We start from the raw sequence: 24,757 nt of genomic DNA, 5'->3' as shown, positions 1-24,757 counted from the left end.
CATTAGAGGTGGTTTTGGAAAAAAATGATAAATTAAACAATAATAAGTCACCAGGACCAGATGGTATTCACCCAATAGTTCTGAAGGAACTCAAATGTGAAATTGCAGAACTACTAATTGTGGTATGTAACATACCATTTAAATTAGCTTTTGTACCAGATGACTGGAGGATAGCTAATGTGATGCCAATTTTTAAAAAAGGCTCCAGAGGTGATCCTGGCAGTTACAGGCCGGTAAGCCTGACTACAATACCAGGCAAATAGTTTGAAACTATAGTAAAGAACAGACACATAGATGAACATGATTTGTTGGGGAAAAGTCAACATGTTTTCTGTAAAGGGAAGTCATGCCTCACCAATCTACTAGAATACTTTCACAGGATCAACAAGCATGTAGACAAGGGTGATCCAGTTGATATAGGGTACTTAGATTTTCAGAAAGCCTTTGACAAAGTCCCTCACCAAAGTCTCTTAAGCAAAGTAAGCTGTCATGGGATAAGAGGGAAGGTCCTCTCATGGATCAGTGATTGGTTACAAGATAAGGGAACAAAGGGTAGGAATAAATGGTCAGTTTTCAGAATGAAGAAAAGTAAATAGTGGTGTCCCTCAGAGGCCTGTACTGGGACCAGTCCTATCCAACATAGTCATAAATGATCTGGAAAAAGGGATAAACAGTGAGGTGGCAACATTTTCAGATGATACAAAACTACTCAAGGTAGCTAAGTCCAAAGCAGACTGCAAAGAGTTACAAAGGGACCTCACCAAATTGGGTAACTGGCAACAAAATGGCAAAAGAAATTCAGCTTTATAACTGCAAATTAATGCACATTGGAAAACATAATCCCAACTATACATAAAAAATGATGGGGTCTAAATTACCTGTTACCACTCAAGAAAGAGATCTTGGAGTCATTGTGGATAGTTCTCTGAAAATATCCACTCAAGGTGCAGTGGCAGTCAAAAAAGCTAACAGTGTTGTGAATCATTAGGAAAGGGATAGATAATAACATAGAAAATATCATATTGGCTCTCTATAAATCCATGATATGCCCACATCTTGAACACTGTGTGCAGAAGTGGTCACCCCATTTAAAAAAAAGATACACTGGAATTGGAAAAGGTTCAGAAAAGGGCAACAAAAATATTAGGGGTATGGGACAGCTTCCATATAAGGAGAGATTAATAAGGCTGGGACTTTTCAGCTTGGAAAAGGGACGACTAAGGGGGAAATATGATAGAGGTCTATAAAATCATTACTGGTGTGGAGAAAGCAAATAAGGAAATGTTATTTCTTCCTTCTCATAACACAAGAACTAGGGGTCATCATATGAAATTAATAAGCAGCAGGTTTAAAACAAACAAAAGGATGTATTTCTTCACACAATGCTTTCAACCCCTGGAACTCTTTTCCTGAGGATGCTGTGAAGATCAAGACTATAAAAGGATTTTTAAAAGCACTAGTTTAAAACTTTAAGTTCATGGAGGTTAGGTCCATCAATGGCTATTAGGCAGGATGGGCAGGGATGCAAAACCATGCTCTGAAGAGTCCTTGGCCTTTGTTTTTCAGAAGCTGGGAACTGGCGACAGGGGATGGATTACTTGATGATCACCTGTTCTGTTCACTCCCTCTGAAACACCTGGTATTGGCCACCGTAGGAAGGCAGGATACTGGGCTACGTGGACCATTGGTCTGACTCTGTACAGCCATTCTTATGTTCTTAAAGAACACCATTCTAAAAGTTAACAATTTTAACAATAGTTTTATGCATCTCTCTAAACCTCATTCCATTTTATAGTTTAAAAATGAATGGATTATTCAATACGGCTGAGAAAACAAGTAGAGTTTTGCCTGTGAAGCCCTCAACTACTGTTTAAGTGTCCTTTCTATAGAAATGCTGTTGTGGAAATTTGAGAGTCTTCTGAAGATAAAAATCAACTGGCCTTGAACCAAAGGTGACACTGTAGCACATGACAAATATTGTCAGGCATCAGAAATAAAGTATTGTTATCCTTTGTAATTTAAAATTACATGGCAGTATTTTAAAGCTGTCTCTCAAGTGAGATCAGTCAAATGCAATTACAATATTCCTCTAACAAAGGGCAAGATTCACAAAAGGTTTAATGAAATGAAAAATGGGTCTAAAAATCTATTTTCAATTAGTAAAGAAGTTCTTCTAAATCTTAGTATTTTTTTCAAACATACTACTATTTAGTAGGTTGTAGAGATTGTATTAAATGAAGAATATGAATAATAACTCCAATTAAAATAAAATCAATCTCAGATAATTGTAGTAAGTCTATGTTTTTAAGGAGACTGCTAATCAATCTTCTATTGAAACTCTTAACAGGATAGCTGCACAGTCTGATGGTTAAAGGAAGAAAGTGGATGTCAGAATTTCTGGGTTCTTTTCCCAACTTGGGTAAATGACTTGCTATGTCATCTTGGGGAAACCACTTAATTTCACTGTTTTATTTATCCATCTATAAAATGGGTATAATTATGGTTACCTATTTTAGAGGGGTTTGTGGGGCTTAATTGTTTGTAAAGCCATTTAAAGTTTTCAAATAAAAGGTGTCAAGAGTATTATTGTTGTTAATATCAACAGATTTCAAAGTGATTAGTATTTCAGGGATATTGTATTTGGCTAAAGCAGAACTCCAGTAGCCTGACCCAAACTCTCTTTTCCTTGCTGCATTGTAAGTTTGATCTATTTAACCATACATCACAAACAACAATAATGATTTTAGGCAAACCACGCCAGTCATATAGGAGGGTATGTGTTTCAAATGGCAAGTAAGTTTTACAGAAGTTTCCTCACCAGCTAATTGTGAATCAGGTTTAGGAAAAATCATTCTGACCCAAGAACATATTCAAGTTTCTTTGTGAAGTCTTGTTAAAAGAAAAAAAAAATCCTGTACGAGAAGAGTGCCCAACAATAGAAAGATAATGCAAGTGTAGATTAAGCAAATGCATTCCATTATCTGTTAACTAAAGAAAGGGCTTTGGGAGGAGAGAAAAATTGCACTTTCAAGGTTATCATGATCATGGTGAGACAGTATAGACAGAGAGAATTAAATGAAAAATGGAAAACCATCAGATGGGATAATGAACATTTGTGCGACTTTGATTCTGAACCTTTTTTTGTAAAACAAACATGACAATCAAAACAAATATACATACAGAAAGATACAACATTAAGTACACCACAAAAACAAGTAAGAAACACATTTGCTGAAGAACCGTCAGTGTTTTTACCAGTGGGGGTTCCAGGATTTTGTACAGGAAGGTGGTACTAGTGAAAGAGGAATCAGGACAAGGAGCTTAGGTGGCGATAGCACAAAGAGAAGAGTTGGAAAAGGGCAATAAATCTTACATCCATCTTAACTCACTGCAGGATTTTCTGCTAATGCCAATGTGGAGATGGGAAAAGAAATCGAGTTTTACAGAACACCACCGCTAGCTAGAGGTCAAAGCCTACTCCCATTGAAGTCAACAGGAGTTTTTAGAACTGACTGGAGTGAAAACTGATTCAGGCTCATAGTCAGTAATAACAAGTTAACAACTCACTGAAAAATGCGTGCATCAAATGTAGAAGTCGTAAGGAACAGGTTATAGTATGTACGATTATAGTATGTACTCTGGACCTCACTCCATTCCCCTAACAATCAACCACATGCTTCTGAATCTTGGAGTAAGTATCTGTCCTGTAAAACGGAATGGAAAAAATATATTCTCCCTGGGTCACCCAGTCTAAACCTTGGTGCTGTCTTGGAAGGACTTTTTAGATGGGTATTTGTAGGATTGCTAGCAGTTATGAGAGCTCAGCTACCCCATAAAATATAGAATGTCTAGCAATCATTCACAGCAGAATCTATCATTTCTCCTCCAGACACAATGGCTGGGCTTTCATAATGCTATCAGGCATTAATACCAGTGGCATTGGGCTGCCTATAACTCACATTCAGTGAATTAAAGTGAGCGTGCTCAGTGACAGATGAATTACTGTTACTCCTTGCCTCTAAGGGATACACATTTTCTCTGTTGTATGAAAAAGCTCTCAAAGTGGCAAATTATCAGGAATAACTGGTAACATCCTGATATAACCCTGAAAAGAAATAGCAGAGGTGTTTTTTGTTTTGTTTTTAAACTATCAGCTACTTTGGCAAGTACTGTAGTAGAAAATGAATTCTGACTGCATAGTGTAAACCTAGCCAGTGACAGCCAACATCTCCTTTCTATCCCAACCTCCAGCCCTCTCTGGATCCACCACTGATTTCCTGTGATTGCACAAAATCAATGCAGCGATAAAGCCACATTAAATGCACAACAAAAATACTACAGGAGGATTACAGCACAAGGGTTTATATATACAGATATATACTTTTTTAAAAAAACATCCAACCATTGCAAATACTGGGCCCACTAAAAAAAACAACAACCAAACAGAAAAATAAATCAAATAAATTAAAAAAAAAGCTTGCTGCTCTTACATCTAGTGTGCCAGTTACTGTGCAAATCCTGAGAAAGGGAGGAAGAACAAAGAAGTGGGGAAAGTTGGCATAAAAACGGAAGAGTTTGGAGTACACAATTATAATAATAGAAAAGAATCCACTTGTTTAAAAGCCTCATAGGAACAAAAAAAAAAACTCATGGTGTTCAGGAGCTGTACAGTGCTGACACAAAGCTAACAACAGGAAAAAATAAATAAAAGGCAGCTTGTTTTAATAATTACCACGCTCATGAGTGATGACTGAGGAAGGGAGGACAGGACATTTAGTTAAAAGAAAAGAAAACAGGAAAAAAGAAAAAAAAAGTTGAGAATTTGATTTTAGCAGATACAAAACATACTCAGTATTGGTTCTGGCAAATTAGTTCTGCACTAAAGAGAAAGAGCAAATACAAACAAACAAACCAAAAAATTCTCAGATGAGGAAGCATGAAAATACCTTGATATGAGAAGAGTCACTTATGCAGTTGTCAAAGGGTAGTTTATAGTTGCATGCCAAATTTGTAATTTCTAATAACTTTGGTAGATGATTAAAAGAAAAATGATCCTGTATCAAAAAACCCATTTCAAAAGCCAAAATTAATAATAATAATTTCAAAATATATATATTAATGGAACTTATGCCCAGAATGTCCAAACATTCTGGAGAATAATTTGCAGAGAAACATGAAAGCAATGGTCAAACCAGCCTATGCCTTACAAGACAGACAGCACTTCGGGAATGCAGAGTCACGGGGTCAAAGTTTATTCATGTAAATTGACTTTAATGAGATTACTCAAATGAGTCAGGCAAGGAGGATATGACCTACAATTTATTAAGCTATGGGAGCACTTTGGATGCAAGAGAAAATAATTTTAGAAAAGTACTTGTGATCTGTCTTAAAGGCATTCAGTCAAATTAAACAATGTGATGCAAGCATTTGAACAACCAAGAAATATGTCATGTAAAACAGCTACAGGCACAGTAGCCAAAGACATACGCAGTGAAGCAGGTATGAATTACGACCTCCAAAATACAATAATGAATATACAGTCAAGCTTTTTTTTCCCTTGTTTTTAAGAATAAAACCATGTAACAGGATTAGCTAGTTGTAGGATTTAAACACACACAAAATATTATGAATGAAGAATGTAATTGGGAATAGAGAAAATGCGCTTTGGTAGCACTATTAGCACATAAAAAAATTACCCTATTGGTTCCAGACAACCACACTAATCGGATGACAGAACACATTATGTGACAAAAGAAAGAAACTAGCAATGAACTGACCACACAGAAGGTAGAAAACCCGAACTGTTTCAAAATCAGAAGTAAACATAAAATATCAGAATATTTCCCAAAAAGACAAATTACACTGTAAAACAGAAACTTTCACAACCAATGTCTTCCAAACAGCAGCTACTGTTCCTCGGACCTCTGATATTTAATGTATTCCTTGCTAAATTGTCTATTTTTCATTCTACCGGAGATAATTTAATAAATCAGTTGGGAGCCCTTCATTTTATTTTATGCTGAAACTGGTTAGCGATTTCGAAGCTGTTTGACATAAACACTGCTGTTTGTGATTGGAATCTCCTTTCAAATTTATTCATAATATTTTCTTTGCTACTTCAAAATGTTATCCTGCATTCCTCTGAGACATTCCCTCACTCTCAAACGTGCTCTACTGATCTTTTATTGTCTAGTACAGTCTAAAGTAGGCCAGTTAAATTATAAACTATCTGAAGAAATAATATCTCAACTTCACGCTTAAATATCTTGGTGCAGATTTACAAGGGTCCTTGACTATACAGCTTTGATGAAGAACAGTAAAAAGAAAAAGGTTATTTTCATAAGATGATAGTACCTGATCCCTCTTCTGTTACCATGCCAAGGCCCTCTGCTTTGTTTTGGCGTTCAAATGCATTTAGGTCAAGAACGCTGCAATGAGAAAAACAATATAGCATTTAGATTCTTTGACAAATCCAAAATTGTATCTTGTTGATTTTCAAAATTATGGAATTAAACTTAGAAATATAATTATCATCTTAGCTGGAAGATGGGAAATAGAGTTTAGGAGATAACTGAAATGTAATGTCACTAAAGCCAGGTACGCCATTCTTTAACAATGGGCCAAATTCAGTTACATGGTTGCACATTTGGAGAAATTCCAGTAAGTCAATTAAATTACACTGGATTTACTGTGGAAATGATAGCAGAATGCAGCTCATTATGATTTACTGAAAAAGAAAGTATATGTATATTATGTACATATCTCACGTCATAAAAATAATACATTATTATTTGGGTGTACACATAGTCCTCCATTATCTACTGGGAAATTACATAGTTGTGTAAGCCCACACAGGTCACTGTCTTGCCACACCGAAAGGAGGACAGGAAACATTTTATATGGATTTAATCAGACCCCAACTTTATTATGGGATGTCTGGGACTACCCGGCAGATAAAACTGTACAGTGCAGGTTTATGCCATAATTACTGGGGAGCTTCCCCCTTTTTCTTACTATTCTGTTCTACATGGAGCCATGCGGCTGAGACATGCTGAAGTGTTGTGTGCCCTCCTGCTTCAGCCTGCTCCATGTAAAAGGGAGACTTGAAGCGCAGAGCTGCCCCTTTTAAACCCTGCATTCCTCGGGGCTTTTGCAGCAGTTTTCAACCTCTCCCCCCCCCCCCAGCCATAAAGCACGATTCCCTTCATTTCACCCAATGTATTTTTACATTTTCAATTTATTTTGGTTTACTAAGATGTTTAAAGGTCTGTAGTACCATGCGGATGTACTTTGAAATCCAGATGGCATCAGCACAGCAGGCCAACATCTCTACATTGTTATGGTAGAGATAATTAGATTTTTTTTTTTACTGAAATATTTTTCCATCAATGTTTTTTTTGTTTGTTTTATTTTGGTGGAGAAAATGTAATTTGCTACAGAATTTTTCTTATTATTGATGGGAAATTAAACAAGTTTGCATTTTGTTTCTGTTGGGGGGGAAATCAATATGAATAGAAAGAAAAAAATATAATTTCATTTTGAATTTTCCTAGGAAAAATCTAAACATTTTGAATGAACATTTTCAAATAACTTTGAATTAAATATTTTTCACTGGGTTGGGGAAAGACGCCTGTTTTGCTGACAACCTCTATTCTCTAGGCTGCTTAATCCCAAGCAGCAAACTCCCGAGGGAGCTGCGTTACTACTGGCACCCCCACCCCACCATCTTCTGCAAAATAGACATAGCCAAAGGGGTCTCTAGGGTTAGTTATGGTGTTTTTGGAAGTATTTACTATCATGTGGATTTCCACTCGTTAATCTGTAGAGACCGGAAGGAAACATTCAAGGTAGAGAAGCTTTTCACCAGCTCCATCATTGCCCTCAGGGTGCAAAAAGTGCCATGGAATTCTATAGGTTTGGGGAAGAGAGAGTTCATGCCATAATGGCTCCATCTCCTGCCTTTCCTGCGTTTAGTTCATTGTGCCCTACTTTACAACCTGCTCTCCTATGAGCCACACAGAGAAGAAATTATACAGCTCCATTTATCATAAATCTGTATACTTTGTTGATGGCTCATCTACCTTGCTGCAGGGATTCTCATTGTGACAGCTATTTTGTTCTTTGGATAACATAACAAAGGTGATGATCTGCAATCCCAGATGGGTTGTAACTTTCTGACGAACACTTCATATTTTATTTTTTTCTTTGCCAAACTGATCTTTATATTTTTCCAAAACTTCATAACCATTGTTATCATTCCAAAATATTCTACTTTTAATGAAAAAATACTTAAACTGCTATTTATTTTCAGGAAGAAAAAAATAATATAGTAGTTAGTCCAAGCCCTAGGACATCTGTCATGCAGCAGATTGTGCAAAAGAGAATCTTCCAGCAGCCAGATAAAACAGGATTAGGGATGTTTTTCACCAGCCTGGAACATAGCAGTCATAATGTAACAGTGACTTGGGCTCAATTTTAACTTTCTGTGCAAGTGTCTTTATACAATTATTGTATTTATTTATGCACTGCATGCTTATTACAAACACATTCAGAAACACGAACCTGCAAAAAGACCATAGAATGTCCTCCTGTCCACTCCAAATCAGATGACTCAGTTCCCTTCCCCACCTTCCAAAATTCTATTAACTCCCTCCCCACACAGAGGCCTCCCTGGAATTCTTGAGGAAATGACCCTTGTAGAGTTCCTTGAAGTTATTCAAATCTGGGCTCTGTTGGAGGATGGGAGTAGATGAGTTCCAGAGTCAAGGACCCCTCAATGAGAATGCCTTACCACTAACTCTGCAGGCTATTATCTTGGACACATCAGTCAATCACAAATGTCATATCATGTGAGGAGAGAGGTTGTGGCTAAGGTAGACAAGACCCAAATCATATGTCATTTATATGTTAGAACCACCACTTTAAATTTCACCCCCAAATTAAATGGAGTCCAATTCACATCACAGGCCCCATGTGCAGTGCACTCTTTGCACAAAACATCCAAAAATCCAATATCCCTAGACTGCAAATGTGAGTGGGAAATGGTGAGCAGACATTTCCAAATGGTTTAACAGCCTGTAAACATCAATGGGACAACTCAGAAAATAAGGTACTATTTGTTGTAAGGGTGGCAGAATTGGGTACACTGAAATCAAGGAATAAGTCATGGCAGCTGGCAAGGTGAGTAGCTGTGTAATTAGTCACAGGGACTCAGAAGTGGGGTACAAATATTCAAAAAGACAATGATTTACATAATCCTGCCTGAAAGCTGGAGATAAGCATAGCCCCAGGACAGTCCCACTATCATAGCATCATAGAAGATTAGGGTTGGAAGAGACCTCAGGAGGTCATCTAGTCCAACCCCCTGCTCAAAGCAGGACCAACCCCAACTAAATCATCCCAGCCAGGGCTTTGTCAAGCCCTGGGCCTTAAAAATCTCTAAGGATCAAAATTCCACCACCCATTCCAATGCTTCACCACATTCCTAGTGAAATAGTTTTTTCCTAATATCCAACCTAGACCTCCCCCACTGCAACTTGAGACCACTGCTCCTTGTTCTGTCATCAACCACCACTGAGAACAGCCTAGCTCCATCCTCTCTGGAACCCCCCTTCAGGTAGTTGAAGGCTGCTATCAAATCCTCCCTCACTCTTCTCTTCTGCAGACTAAATAACCCCAGTTTCCTCAGCCTCTCCTCATAAGTCATGTGCCCCAGCCCCCTAATCATTTTCTTTGCCCTCTGCTGGACTTTCTCCAATTTGTCCATCTCCTTTCTGTAGTGGGGAGCCCAAAACTGGATGCAATACTCCAGATGTGGCCTCACCAGTGCCAAATAGAGGAGAATAATCACTTCCCTTGATCTGCTGGCAATGCTCCTACTAATGCAGCCCAATATGCCGTTAGCCTTCTTGGCAACAAGGGCACATGTTGACTCATATCCAGCTTCTCGTCCACTGTAATCCCCAGGTCCTTTTCTGCAGAACTGCCACTTAGCCAGTTGATCCCCAGCCTGTAGCGGTGCATGGGATTCTTCCATCCTAAGTGCAGGACTCTGCACTTGTCCTTGTTGAACCTCATCAGATTTCTTTTGGCCCAGTCCTCCAATTTGTCTAGGTCACTCTGGACCCTATCCCTACCCTCCAGCGTATCTACCTTTCCCCGCAGCTTAGTGTCACCCATGAACTTGCTGAGGGTGCAATCCATCCCATCATCCAAATCATTAATGAAGAAGTTGAACAAAACCGGCCCCAGGACTAACCCCTGGCGTACTCTGCTTGATACCAGCTGCCAACTAGACATCGAGCCATTGATCACTACCCGTTAGCCAGCTTTCTATCCACCTTATAGTCCATTCATCCAATCCATACTTTTTTAACTTGCTGGCAAGAATACTGTGGGAGATTGTATCAAAAGCTTTGCTAAAGTCAAGATATATCACGTCCACCACTTTCCCCATATCCACAGAGCCCGTTATGTCATCACAGAAGGCAATCAGGTTGGTCAGGCATGACTTGCCCTTGGTGAATCCATGTTGACTGTTCCTGATCACTATGGCTACATTCCAGGCTTATAGGAAAGGCTTTTCTCTCTGTGGTCATTTCATGTTCCTTTTCTCTCCCACAAAAACGTTTTTGTATTTGTATTTTATTTTTTGGCCCAGTTGCTGTTTAGCTGGGAGGGTTCTCTGGGTGCTTAGCCCAGCTTGGTTTAATTTTTTCAGTTATTATTTATAAAGACCCGGATATTGCTTTGAGTTAGTGGTTTATACATTAAATTAATTATTATTGTTTTGAAACCCTAGGAATATGAAAGGAAAACAATTTTGTGTGTGTCTATGTGTGTGCATGTGCTCCTTCCTGTCTCACCAGGTAATTCTTCCAACATCCTACTGATGTTACAAATCCTGTAGAAAAGAATCTAGATACAAAATAATAGATGTATTATAATAGATATTGTCTTACCTACATGACTGCATAAGACCAGCAAGGCTCTGAAAGAAGCCCACATCCTTTTTGTCCTTGAGATAGTCGAGCATTTTCTACAGCAAACAAACCACATAGTATAAATGTTAAATCATTGGGTATCTGTTATTCTATGCCAATTAGGCAGTCGTGAAATAATTCTGATGGCATTTATAAATTAGATAAAACAGACCAATTGACTAAAACCTTGGTACCACAAGTCATGAGGATATTTTGTTACTGACCAAACCTTCCAGAGGAGGCTGCCACCATGACATGGACACTTTTAAAGGAATTATAGGAAATAACAACACTCACTAACCTCAGCACATTCAGAACTAAATGCAAACTTTAATCTTTGACTTAGCTTTCTGCTAGTTCATTCTACACATGCACACACACAAACTATAACTTAATCTATTTCTTTAACAAGCTGGAAAGGAAGAAAGAAGGAGAAATTGTTATTTCTTTTTAAAGGCATTTGGAAGGTTCTCTGACGTTTTGGTGATGACAGTTTAGATAGAATTACCAATATGAAAAAATAATTTCCATGGAATGATATTGCAGTGTTACAAATTCAGATTAAATAACTGTGACAGAATGTATCCCTCTGTCCACACCCTATTATTATAATCTTTGTACAAGGTATGTCTTGTAAGGTATCATTTGAGGTCTCACAATCTGCTGGTCAATATTGTCCTGATAAAATGTGTATGGCAACATTGTATGTGAAGTTACAAGATTTCCCTGTATGATGTTATTTACATATGTTCCAAACTGAGATTGGCAAACAAGTCAGTCTCAAACAAAAGAATGTATGCTCTGCTTAATTTGCATTTAAGCAGTAACCAGACCATTAAGCATGCATGCAGGAAGGGAGACAAAGGGAGTTCAAGCGGGTGAGAAAACCAGCAGGAGATATCCTTACATGTAGATTCCTGAATCTCAGCTTGAAATGTTTTGTAAGAGAGGGACCTCCTCTATAAAAAGGATATAAATGCCTCCAAGGGACCCCCCCTTTCTCTGTCCATCGATTTACTACACAAGACAGGACAAAAGAAGCAGCCATCAAACTGAAAAAGGGGTCCTGGCTCAAGAAGTTTGGCCAGTAAGACTGTCGAGAGCATGTAGTGAGAAAAACTTTGCTTTGAATTTACCATAGTTTGTTAAGTTAGATACTAGTTGCATTTTGTCTTTATTTCTTTATTTGTTTTTATTTCTCTTGTAACCATTTCTGACTTTTATGCCTCATTATTTGTATTCACTTCAAATCTCTCTCTTTGTAGGTAATAAAAACTTGTTATTAATCCAGTGTGTTTAAATTGAAGTGTCTGCAGAACTATTTGAAATAACAAGTTGGCATATTTTTATCTTAAGAAATAACAGACTTAAAACACAGTATTTGTATTGTCCAGGAGAGGGCTGGGCAGTACAGGACATACGTTTCTGGAGGAAAAGCGAAGACTGGTAATTTTCACGTACAAATATGTTTTTATCTACACTGTGTCTTGTTACTGCTAAAATCAGATAGACCCAATCACACACAGGCAACCCTGAAAATCCCAGCTCAGTCACCCTGAGCTATCACCAAGAACAGTTGCCTTGATCACTGTCCACATCTCTCAAACCATCCTTCCCCCTGCTACACTACTGTCCTCTACCCTTTCTTGAAACACTACCACTCTCCACTGAGGAGCCAGAAGAGCATCAGCAGATTCATCACACGACCCTTTGCTGACCTATTATTGTTCAGAAGATTTATTATAGGTGGTGCAGGAAACACTACCTCTAGTTAAGGTTGCCAAACACTTTCCTTTATCAGTCCCTGGTTTTGGTTGCTTATAACTTCACCAAACTAGAAGAGTTCAGCATCTCAGAGAATGAGGTAGGCTTAAAAATATCTTACTGCTGTTTCTTTGAGAAGCCACTACATCTTCATTCTTGGGAGCAGGGACTTGAAATTTGGCAGCAGGGTCACAGAGGTATCAGGGATGTGTGTTTTGCCATCCATACAAAAATTCGACCAAATTTGACCAAATTATAAGCATTTGCTAAGTAGAAACTTATTATAGGATGCTATCTAAATCATGTCAATTTTGTCTGGACTGCGCATGCTCCATCCTCTCACAGCTACTACGTGTAGACTGGTTAGTGCCACCCCCACTATCAAAGTGTGTGTCTCCAAACCTCACTAGTGGCAGGTCCACACAGAGGATAACAAACAGTTATCCTACAAGTTACTCTGTTAGCTCAAGTGGTAGAGGGCTCTGCTGTGGTTCTGAACCCTGCCAAGGATCCATGTTGGGGGGACAATATGGTTCCCTAGGATGAAACGGTTATGTTTTTAAGGTAGGTTTTTTGCACAGGCAACCTTAACTCTGGCATTTAATTAACTTCTGGGTGCTTGATTCTGCAACCTTAATGTTGTTGTAACACAGTTTGTCTAGATGTAATTATAGGGCAGTACTCAGACTGACCCATGCTCACAGGCTTCCTATTCAATCCCTTTTAGGGCTAAAGAACTTTAGACACAAAGAGTATAGAATATACTGAGCACTTCCAGCTCAGACCTCTTCCCCACCTCCGGAGCAGCATCCAGACCTCCTCCCCACCTCCGGAGCAGGGGCCCAAACAGGGGAAAGCTGCAGCTGAGGGAGTAAGGAACTTGCCAGTCTGTGATTTCAAGGAGGCAGCAGGTAGGTGCCTGTGACTGAAGGGGAAAGGAAGAGCAAATACTACCTAGTGCCAAAGCTCCAGTTCTCGAGCAAATAATGAGAGAAGCTAGCCAAAGCCAAACTACAAGCTCATCTAATTGAAGCTAATATTCTAGACCCAGCACATTCTGGATTCAGGCCATGACATGGAACTAAGATTGCTTGAACAGCAATGATGGATGATCTTCTGCTATCAATGGATACAGCGCAGACATCCATTATCATCCTTCAGGACGTCTCTGCAGAGTTTGACACTGTCAATCATCAGATAACACTTCCTTGGCTGAGAAGGGGTTGTAGGGATCCAGGGTAATAAATGTCTTCAGTCCTTCATGAAGGGACACATCCAATGAGTAGTTATGGGACACTACACCTCCATTACTAGACCCCCTCTCTTGTAGAGTCCCACAAGGATCAATATTCTCATTCTCTCTGGTCCTTTTTAACATCTACATGAAGCCACTAGGTGAACTCATCAGTTGACATGGACTCAAGTATCTGCAAAATGGAGATGACATACAGATCCCCCTATCTATCCCTAGGAGGTGCTGTAGCCATAATCAACAGGTCGGATTATGAACAGGAGGCTGCCAGGCAACTCTCCAACACCACATTCTACAGGACACTATCCTCCGATCCCACTGAGGAATACCAAAAGAAACTACGCCATCTGCTCAAGAAACTCCCTGCTATAGCACAGGAACAAATCTACATGGACATCCCCCCCCTCCCGAACCACAACCAGGTGTATTCGATCTGCTATCAATGATCCATGAACCTGGAAATCCTGGACGCCCCATCATCTCAGGCATTGGCACTCTTACAACAGGATTATCTGGCTATTTGGACTCTCTCCTCAGATCCTAGGCTACCAGCACTCCTAGCTATCTTTGAGACACCACCGACCTCCTGAGGAAACTACAATGCATTGGTGAGCTTCCTGAAAACACCATCCTGGCCACCATGGATGTAGAAGCTCTTTACACCAATATTCCTCATGAGGATGGACTACGAACTGTCAAGAACAGTATCCCTGATGAGGCCACGGCACACCTGGCAGCTGAGCTTTCTGACTTTGTCCTCACGCACAATCATTTCAGATTTGGGGACAACTTATACCTTCAAGTCAGCGGCACTGCTATGGGTACCCGCATGGCCCCACAGTATGCCAACATTTTTATGGCTGACTTAGAACAACTCTTCCTCAGCTCTCGTCCCCTAGTGCCCCTCCTCTTCATCATATGGACCCATGGGAAGGAGGCTCTTGAAGAATTCCACCTGGATTTCAACAATTTCCACACCACCATCAACCTCAGCCTGGACCAATCCACACAAGAGATCCACTTCCTGGACACTACAATGCAAATAAGTGATGGTCACATAAACACCACCCTATACCGGAAACCTACTGACCATTATACATACCTACATGCCTCCAGCTTCCATCCAGGACACACCACACGATCCATTGTCTACAGCCAAGCCCTAAGATACAACTGAATTTGCTCCAATCCCTCAGACAGAGACAAACACCTACAAGATCTTTATCAAGCATTCTTAAAACTATAATACCCACCTGGGGAAGTGAGGAAACAGATTAACAGATCGAGACAGGTACCCAGAAATCACCTACTACAGGACAGGCCCAACAGGAAAAACAACAGAACATCACTGGCCATCACATACAGTCCCCAGCTAAAACCTCTCCAGCACATCATCAACGATCTACAACCTAACCTGGAAAATGATCCCTCACTCTCACAGACCTTGGGAGGCAGGCCAGTCTTCACTTACAGACAGCCCCCCAACCTGAAGCAAATACTCACTAGCAACTACACACCACACCACAGAAACACTAACCCAGGAACCAATCCCTGTAACTAACCTTGTTGCCTACTCTGTCACCATATCTACTCTAGCGACACCATCAGACGACCCAACCACATCAGTCACACCATCAGGGACTCATTCACTTGCATATCTACCAATGTGATATATGCGACCATGTGCCAGCCATGCCCCTCTGCCATGTACATTGGCCAAACCGGACAGTCTCTATGTAAAAGAATAAATGGACACAAAACAGACATCAGGAATGGTAACATACAAAAGCCAGTCGGAGAACACTTCAATCTTCCTGGACATTCTATAACAGATTTAAAACTAGCCATACTTGAACAAAAAAGACTTCAGAAACAGACTTCAAAGAGAAACTGCAGAACTAAAATTCATTTACAAATTTAACACCATTAATTTAGGCTTGAATTGGGACTGGGAGTGGCTGGCTCACTACAAAAGCAACTTTACCTCTCCTGGAATCGACACCTCTTCATCAATTATTGGGAGCGATTGTATTGGCCCTGTCAGCGCTGGTTCTCCACTTGTGAGGTAACTCCCTTCTCTTCATGTGTCAGTATAATAATGCCTGCATCTGTAATTTTCACTCCATGCATCTGAAGAAGTGGGGTTTTTTACCCACGAAAGCTTATGCCCAAATAAATCTGTTAGTCTTGAAGGTCCCACTGGACTCCTTGTTGTTTTTGTGGATACAGACTAACACAGCTACCCCATGATACCAGATCCTCCTATCTTTCACCATATATGACCACTCCATCACTACCACAGTGGCCCAGTGCTTGAACTAGCTCAGATCATGGAGGAAGAATAGCAGGTTGAAGCAGAATCTGAGGAAGACAGAGGTAATGCTAGTGGACAGACAAAAGCATTTTGAATAGCATGCAGCCACTGCACAGTCTCCATTAGATGAAGGCCCACATCCACAACTGGACAATTTAATCTATAGTTTAGCAGTGCACTTGGATTCCTCACCGATGCCAGAGTCTCGCATAACAGCATCCACAAGTAACACTTTCTACCTCCTTTAGTTGACCAGAAGAGACTGTGCCATCCTGGCGGACAGTAACATGGCCTCAGTTATTCACACTCTCATCACTGCTTGGTTGGATTACAGCAATGTGATGTATTTGGGAATGACACCTTTTGTGTTTAGGAAACTTTAACTAGTACAGAACATTTCCTCAGCAACACTGGCTACCAAGGCCCATCAAACCCACCTTCCACTGTCTACGCTGCCTTCTGTAGAATTTCAAATCAGGTTCAAGGTCTTGGTCCCATCTTCAGGGTGCTCCATGGCCTCGGACCAGGATATCTAAGACTACCTAAAGATCTGGGATGAAGACTGTGGTTGACAGCTACACTCCTCTGGCACAATGAAACTTTGTATATGTAAGCAGAGTCAGGATGAGCTCCACCCTGACATCTGGTGGTGAGGTGTGGCAAGTTGTGGAAAAGAACTTCAGGGGCTGATCTCATTTGCATAGGCACACCCACCCCACCTAGAATGAGGCCATAGCTGCCCAAATGGTCACTTTGGCTACTGTGGGATCCCCAGTGTCTTTGTTATTGGGGCAGGAAGAATAAATTGTTATTACCCTGATTATGGGAACTGTGCTTGGAACTGTACTTGGCCTTTTGTTATGATGGAGGGACTCACCATCAACTAAGTAGCACTCGCTAGGCAAGGGTCATGGGTTCCAAAACTCTGTGAATTGAGAGAGGCTGGGGACAAGTATTAATACTTGGTGGCATGGGCCCCTTGGTGAGGGCCTTACATGCTAATTGCACTTCCTCCTCTCTCCACTGTGGAATATCAGAGCTAATTTTTATTTCATTAGAAGTCTAGTTACATGCTGCTGAGCTCACTTTGGGCTAATAGTGCACCAGCACTGAGGCTCCCCTACTACAAGCTGAATTCACCAAAGAGCTGAACTGACTAAGAGCTGAAATCACTGAACGTTGTGTTAAGTAGTGGGGGAGCCTAAAGATATATTGCAGAGCCGTTTGCGGGACGGCTGGAGTGCCTCGTGGACAGGCTGGTGGAGCAGTTCATAGGACGGTGGGAGCTGCTTGTGGGCCGCAGAGCGGAGCTGAGCGAAGCAGTTCGTGGGGCGGCGAGCGGAGCGAAGGCCTATGGAGCTGTGGGGCGGTCAGCTTCAGATCATGTAAGGTGCCTCTTACCTCCGTCCCCATCTCCACCCAGGTTGGGAGGTAAAGCTCTGTAGATTAACTTTTGAACTCTGGGGCTGCCCTGACCAGGGACAGAGACTTTTGGGGCATTGGACTTTTGTGTCTTTGGGTGATTTGGGGTTGCTGGACTCAAGAACCAAAGGGAAAGGGCATGCCCCAATTTGCTTGGGGTGGGTTTTTTGCTCATGGGTTGTGTTACGAATCCTGTTGGTGGTGTTTCCCCAACATAAGGCCACATTGTTTCTCTCTGTTATTAAAAGACTTTTTGCTACACTCAGACTATGTGCTTGCGAGAGGGGAAGTATTGCCTCTTGGAGGCACCCAGCGGGGGTGGTATATATTTGTCCCAGGTCACTGGGTGGGGGCTCGAGCCGGTTTGCATTGTGTTATTGGAATGGATCCCCTAGATATTGAACCCGGCCCTTGTTGCTGCCAACTCTGACGGGCAGAAGGGTTACATATAATAAAGGTAAAGCTCATCTGCGAGTGGGATAAAACTGCCTAAGGGAGCCAGTCTGAGACTTTGGTGTTAACTCCCCAGGAGCTAAGGACCATCACAAACCTAACTGTCTTCCATTCCAAATGTTATCTCCATTTCTTTGACCTTTTCTGCTTTCACATAAACACATAGCAACACGTATATTTAAAAAACAATAAAAAAAAAACCCACCAAAACAAGAAACTCCACTGCATAGTTCTCCCCTCGGGAGAGGAAGGCAGAACACATAACACATGACCAATGTTAGTCACATCACGTAATGTGCTACTGGAAGGCATTCAGATACTACAGTGACAAATGTCTATTAAGAACCTACATGGAATAGATTGGATAGAATGGAATGGTTTACCCTCAAACAGTTTACCTGTTGAACTGTAGAATTTCCTCCATTTAAGATGGCAATCCCAAGCTTTAAGGTGGCTGCAACCATGGGCCCCATCTCACCTTGAAAATATTAAACCATTATTTTAAGTTCATATTTAAAACACCAACCAACCAACCAACCTATTCTAACTTACCCTGCCTTAGGATGTGCACAGCATGGAGTGATTTACATGGAAGTTTACAGGAGAGGATCATTTAAATAATCTCTCTTGTAAAACAGACACACACATTTTTCCTTCACCATATCTACTGTGTGATTTAGGCCAGATCTACAGTACTGCTTGTCGATATAACTTTTGTCGCTCAGGGGTGTGAAAAAGCCACCTCCCTGAGCAACGCAAGTTACACCAACCTAAGTGCCGGTGTAGACAGCACTATGTCGCGAGAGATGCTCTCCTCCTCTTGCTGAGGTAGAGTAATTATGCCAACGGGAGAGCTCTCTCCCATTAGCATAACGCATCTTCACCAGACATGCAATAGTGGCACAGCTGCATAGATGTAGCGCATAGGTGCATCTCATACTCTCTAAGAATACATAGATAAAGACTGTATTAAAAAGGAAAGAAAAAGATGAAAGACATGAAGAATTGTCATCAAAGAATATAAATTACTCTTCAGTCATGACAGCCTTGAGCAGCTGGTTCTGAGGTTGGATGCATAATTTAAAACTGCCTTTTCAGTTTAACAATGCCTTCTTACTGTATGCCCACATAGACAAAACTTTGACACTTCCTCAAGGACTAACTGTGCGGTGAAGAATTTAAATATAGTAGCTAGAGGAAAGTTGGTTAGTTTTGCTTATGAAGGAGAGAGTTGTTTAAGTAATAGTGCAGTAGACACAGCACAGAAAGGTAGATGACAAGGAGAAATGATTGGTGAAAGAAGGGGCCTAATCATAGGTGTAGTTTGACTTCTATATTTGGTGAGACAGCTCCAGTCAGCCAATAGGGCCATGCATGGAAGGGCAAATTCCGCACCTGCCTGAGGCTTGCTGTTTTAGGGCTGGGCAACACCCCCCTACTCCCTCCCAAACTGCACCCGTAGGCCCGATGAACAGAAGCCTAAAAAGTTATACTTCTTAGCAATATACAGTGAAAGGATATCGACGAGGCAGGGGATGAACTGATTATAAATTGGCATGGGTGAACTTGTTCAGAAAAAAATCAGAGCCTGTGCTAAGTGCACAGACATATAAATCCCAGTAATTCTGGAGCCTCACTTTGTCATTACACATTCCCAGTGCACATCAATGACCTCCCCACCATCTTTCACTCATTTCTACATCATCTGGGCTCCAGCCAGGGCCAGGAATACAAAAATACCACAAGAAAATTTCTTGTGATTGTTTTTCAGCAAACTTTTGCAGAATCAACTTCTAATCATCACCTAAATTTGGGGTATTTATTTGAAAATGAACCTAATTTAAGGTGTAGCCACCAATAATTACAAGGAGCAAGTTCTAGAGCCAACAAATCTTCAAAAAATAATCCCAAAGATTGTATATGTACATAAGCGGTAGGTCTTTACCTTTGCTGGCGCTGATTGTTTGAAGCACCATCTCTGCAGCACCCCGATCATGCAGTCTTGCTTGCTGGTACAGAAGCTTCTGTTTTTCCATTTCTTTTTCCTGAACAGAAATTCCAATCATTTAAGTTGAGGACTTCAATGACCATCAGCTCGCCAAAGATATTTTGTTATCTCTTAGTATATGGGCTCTAATGCAACATCATAGACCTATTCAACGCACACACAATGCTACTGAACAAATATTTAACATGTTCAATATTTCCCTCTGTGTTTTTCTTTTTATCCTTTTAGTCCTTTGTTTATCGGGAAGGAGTTCTCTCAATTGTAAATCATTTGGTTAGTTCAAAGCCCATATTCACAGTATATATGTACTGCATGTATCAAACTTGCACTTCTGTGCTATGTTTTGTGCAACACTTTATACTCTCTTAATAATCTTCTACAGCATGACCATAACTTGATACTGCTCAGCACATGGCTCTTGATGTGCAAGTTGTCCCTGAATGATAGAATAGCTTCATCAGGAGCTTCATTCATCTGGGAAAATTTGTTCAAGAAAGAATAATAGGCAGAGTTGTATATTTCAAGTAAGATGCTGACTTATAATACGAGATAGATTTCCCTAACCCACAACATATCCCAAAAGGATATAAGACAGAATACATTGTGCCTTTATATTTTGCATTCTGTGGTGGCAACAAACAATACTGCATGGTGCTGCTTGAGCAATGGCTGAAGTTTGCTCTTCATTATTTAAACTACTGAAAACATAAAGAGAAAACATAGAGGCACAGCTAATTCCAGGTGGGTATGAGCTTTCACAAGGATAACTGAAGGTTGCTGGAGAATTGAAAATGACTAAGCAGTGTAAGTTGCAAAATGGAAGTTGCATAGAGCCCTATGACTACGAGTCCATCGGATGGCGTGGTAGAAAAGCGTAGTCAATGGGGCATGACACCATCAATTAGTATCATGCCCAAAAACACAACGGCCAAAACACATATGACCTAAGAGCAGGAACAGCTGCAGCAGAAGTAGCCAGAGTGACAGCTTTGCTGCCATAAACTTTCCATCCAAAGTACAGAAAATAGACACTGGAAGATGGAAGAGGTTTAAAAAATGAAGGCTTGCTAGATACAGACCATGAAAAATAAAAACTAAAAAGAGGTAAAAAATAAAATGGGTTCAAATGAATGAAAAAAGAAACTTTAAAATCAAAAGCAAACCAACACAGACATTTATGCTGTTACCAGAGAGTTCTCGCTGGGGCTGGCAAATTTGTTTCTTAAATCTTTGATAATATCGTGCTGCGGAAACAAAATTCATCAAGTTTTTTTTTTCATACTACAGTTAGAGCTCCTGTGGTTAAACTTTTCCCTTAAATTATGTAATAAGTCGAAATGGAGGCACAGAAAAGAAAAAGAAATATGGCAGCTTTGCTTCATGTGCAGCCATGCTAACGTCTGAAAGGTTTGCCTTCATGTTTAAACCTCTTCCTGTGAATTAAAAAACAGAACAAAACCATACACGTACACACAACCAAATAATCATTATACAAAACCAAATAATCATTACAACACAGTTTCAATACAGCTGCAACAAAATATTTTCATCTGCTTCAGAGGTCATGGAAAATCGATTAACATTTGATTTTTCTTTACATTTTCCTTTGTTTATTTTTAGACCCAACAATCTTTTCTCTCTCTTCCATTGCAAGAGTCACTTATTTACTTTTGTCTTCAGTCCTAGGTTTATTATGAAAGGACCTTTCGTTGGTAGCCGGATGAGGAAAGCACAGTAACATGGAGCTCTACCTCCATCATCTACAGACCAAGAGAATGGGTAAGTATGACGCCTGCAGTTGCACAACAAAAGAGAGGCGAGAAGATGCCTGGTCAAAAGGGTTTAAAACCAGGTTGGAGAGAAAGGAACTTCATGGGTTTTTGTATCCCGCTCTGGGAAACTCAGACATATAGATAGTTGCCAATGGCAGAGTGGTTCAGCAAAAACAAGATATGAAGACGACCAGTCCTTGGATAAGAGCTTCTAAAACTCACATTTCCCCTCTCAGTCTGGCTATATTTTCTGGTGCACCTTTCTCTAAAAAATGAAGGAGCAAGTGTGTACATGGGCTCAGGAGAGAAGGCAACCTGCCAGGAGTACAAAAATATGCCAGACCACTAGGTGTCCTGTTCAAGTATTATCACTTCTCTGAGGTGTCCACATTCCTAGATACAGTTGCTACTACTGAGGCAGCTATAAGGCTGGCAGTTGTATTTAATTGTGTTCACTCAAGCTGATCTGAAGGAATCTTGAGAAGGTGTTAGCTTAGTGAATTAATTTGACCTCATTCATCACACCATCACAACCACACACAAAAAATCATGCTAAAAGAAAAGTTTGGGATAATAAAAAAATTAAACATTTCACAGAGAGGATATTTTTAAAACTCTGACACTAAAAAAAATCAGTTATTTCTTGTGTGATCTTAATTTATATCATATAAATGAATATGAACACTGAGAAGTGTACATGTCATAAATATAAAGGGAAGGGTAAACCCCTTTGAAATCCCTCCTGGCCAGGGGAAAGCTCCTTTCACCTGTAAAGGGTTAAGAAGCTAAAGGTAACCTCGCTGGCACCTGACCAAAATGACCAATGAGGAGACAAGATACTTTCAAAAGCTGGGAGGAGGGAGAGAAACAAAGGGTCTGGGTCTGTCTGTATGCTGCTCTTGGCTGGGGATAGACCAGGAATGGAGTCTTAGAACTTTTAGTAAGTAATCTAGCTAGGTATGTGTTAGATTATGATTTCTTTAAATGGCTGAGAAAAGAATTGTGCTGAATAGAATAACTATTTCTGTCTGTGTATCTGTTTTGTAACTTAAGGTTTTGCCTAGAGGGGTTCTCTATGTTTTTGAATCTAATTACCCTGTAAGATATCTACCATCCTGATTTTACAGGGGGGATTTCTTTATTTCTATTTACTTCTATTTTTTATTAAAAGTCTTCTTGTAAAAAACTGAATGCTTTTTCATTGTTCTCAGATCCAAGGGTTTGGGTCTGTGGTCACCTATGCAAATTGGTGAGGCTTTTTATCCAACATTTCCCAGGAAAGGGGGGGTGCAAGTGTTGGGAGGATTGTTCATTGTTCTTAAGATCCAAGGGTCTGGGTCTGTAGTCACCTAGGCAAATTGGTGAGGCTTTTTACCAAACCTTGTCCAGGAAGTGGAGTGCAAGGTTTTGGGAAGTATTTTGGGGGGAAGGACGTGTCCAAACAGCTCTTCCCCAGTAACCAGTATTAGTTTGGTGGTGGTAGCGGCCAGTCCAAGGATAACGGGTGTAATATTTTGTACCTTGGGGAAGTTTTGACCTAAGCTGGTAAAGATAAGCTTAGGAGGTTTTTCATGCAGGTCCCCACATCTGTACCCTAGAGTTCAGAGTGGGGGAGGAACCTTGACAGTACATATGTGGATTTTCACCCTGAAGGCTTTCCCCAGCAAAGCTGTGCATGAGCTAGGAGTCTTCTTCGTCATTATCTTCATCAGAAGTAGAGTCTGTTCAAAACTTAGACATTTTTTCTGTTTTATTCTCAAAATTTTAATAGGTAAAAAGCAACCACATGGCAAAGGCAGATGCTAAATCTGCCCAGTATTTGTATCACAACTAAAAATTAATTTACTTATGGTTATGCTACAGTGGTATCTGATAGATAAAAGTATAATATATCTTAGAATATGTAATAATTACAGTACATCAAAATATTACAGGTTTGTAATTGCTGAGAAATGTTGACATTTTTAATGTTAACCACCAACTCTCCACTACAGGAAGACCATTTGTATTGTCTAAAGTTTACATGCTTATAAATATTTTTTGTGGGTAAGCATATGACCAAGATTTATGATGTTACTTGCTCATTTCTTTGTATTGCGTGCTTGGCTTGTTTCTTTCTTGTACTGTGGACTATAGATATTCAGAAGACTAAGATAATCCAAGTGTTCTATTGCTTAGTGCAAGCAGTTTTCTTCACGTAGGTCTACACTTCAAACAATATCAAGAGGAGTTTGCTCTTTTGTGACGTAGCTAGTGATTTTGGATTCCTAATGGAGGAACTATATTTTTATTCACTGAGTTGGATGCTAGAAGAAAGGAGTCTTGTTTAAAGGCCACTGTTGTCAAAGATTTCAAAATTAGGATGTGGCACATGCGATTAGTCTGTAAGAAAAGCGGCTACCTGCAAATGCTTTGGGACAGGCTGGTTTTAGAGTATGAGTTCTAGGTCCCTGCTGAAAAGGAGATTGACCAGAATTATTAGAATGGGAGACTATTACCAAGAATGTTACTTTTATTTGACTTTCCCTCTTAGTAGTGGTATTGGTCATTGTAGGATAAGCGCCTCCGGAATCTGTGCAATCAGCAGACCCAAGGTAAGAGGTCTGGATTCTATTTTCATTTCATTTTGGTCTCAGTCTCTTTTCCAAGGACCACAGATGTGACTGAAATTCCTAGTTCATGGTTTATTAACTTTCCCATTTTCAGTAGTCTTCTTTCAAGCCACCAGCACTGCATACTGACAAATGGTCTTGAAAAATTCCATAATTTCTCTGGTTACTTACCTATTAT

General features: G+C 40.2%; 1 protein-coding gene across 1 annotated transcript in view; it reads right to left on the bottom strand.

Moving 5' to 3' along the window:
* Window positions 1–24,757, bottom strand: part of RYR2 (ryanodine receptor 2) — a 719,385-nt gene that overhangs the window by 80,825 nt on the left and 613,803 nt on the right. Inside the window, exons 80-83 of the mRNA XM_073338199.2 lie at window positions 20,133–20,232; window positions 18,586–18,665; window positions 10,962–11,038; window positions 6,355–6,428 (exon numbers count right to left, since the gene is read on the bottom strand). Coding sequence (XP_073194300.1) covers window positions 6,355–6,428; window positions 10,962–11,038; window positions 18,586–18,665; window positions 20,133–20,232 — 331 coding nt within the window. The remainder of the gene's footprint in view (window positions 1–6,354; window positions 6,429–10,961; window positions 11,039–18,585; window positions 18,666–20,132; window positions 20,233–24,757) is intronic.

The sequence above is a fragment of the Lepidochelys kempii genome, chromosome 3 (genome assembly GCF_965140285.1).
Source record: "Lepidochelys kempii isolate rLepKem1 chromosome 3, rLepKem1.hap1, whole genome shotgun sequence".
Taxonomy (NCBI): Eukaryota; Metazoa; Chordata; order Testudines; family Cheloniidae; genus Lepidochelys; species Lepidochelys kempii.
Note: the sequence above shows the minus strand (reverse complement) of the source record. Positions and strands in the feature narration are given on the sequence as shown.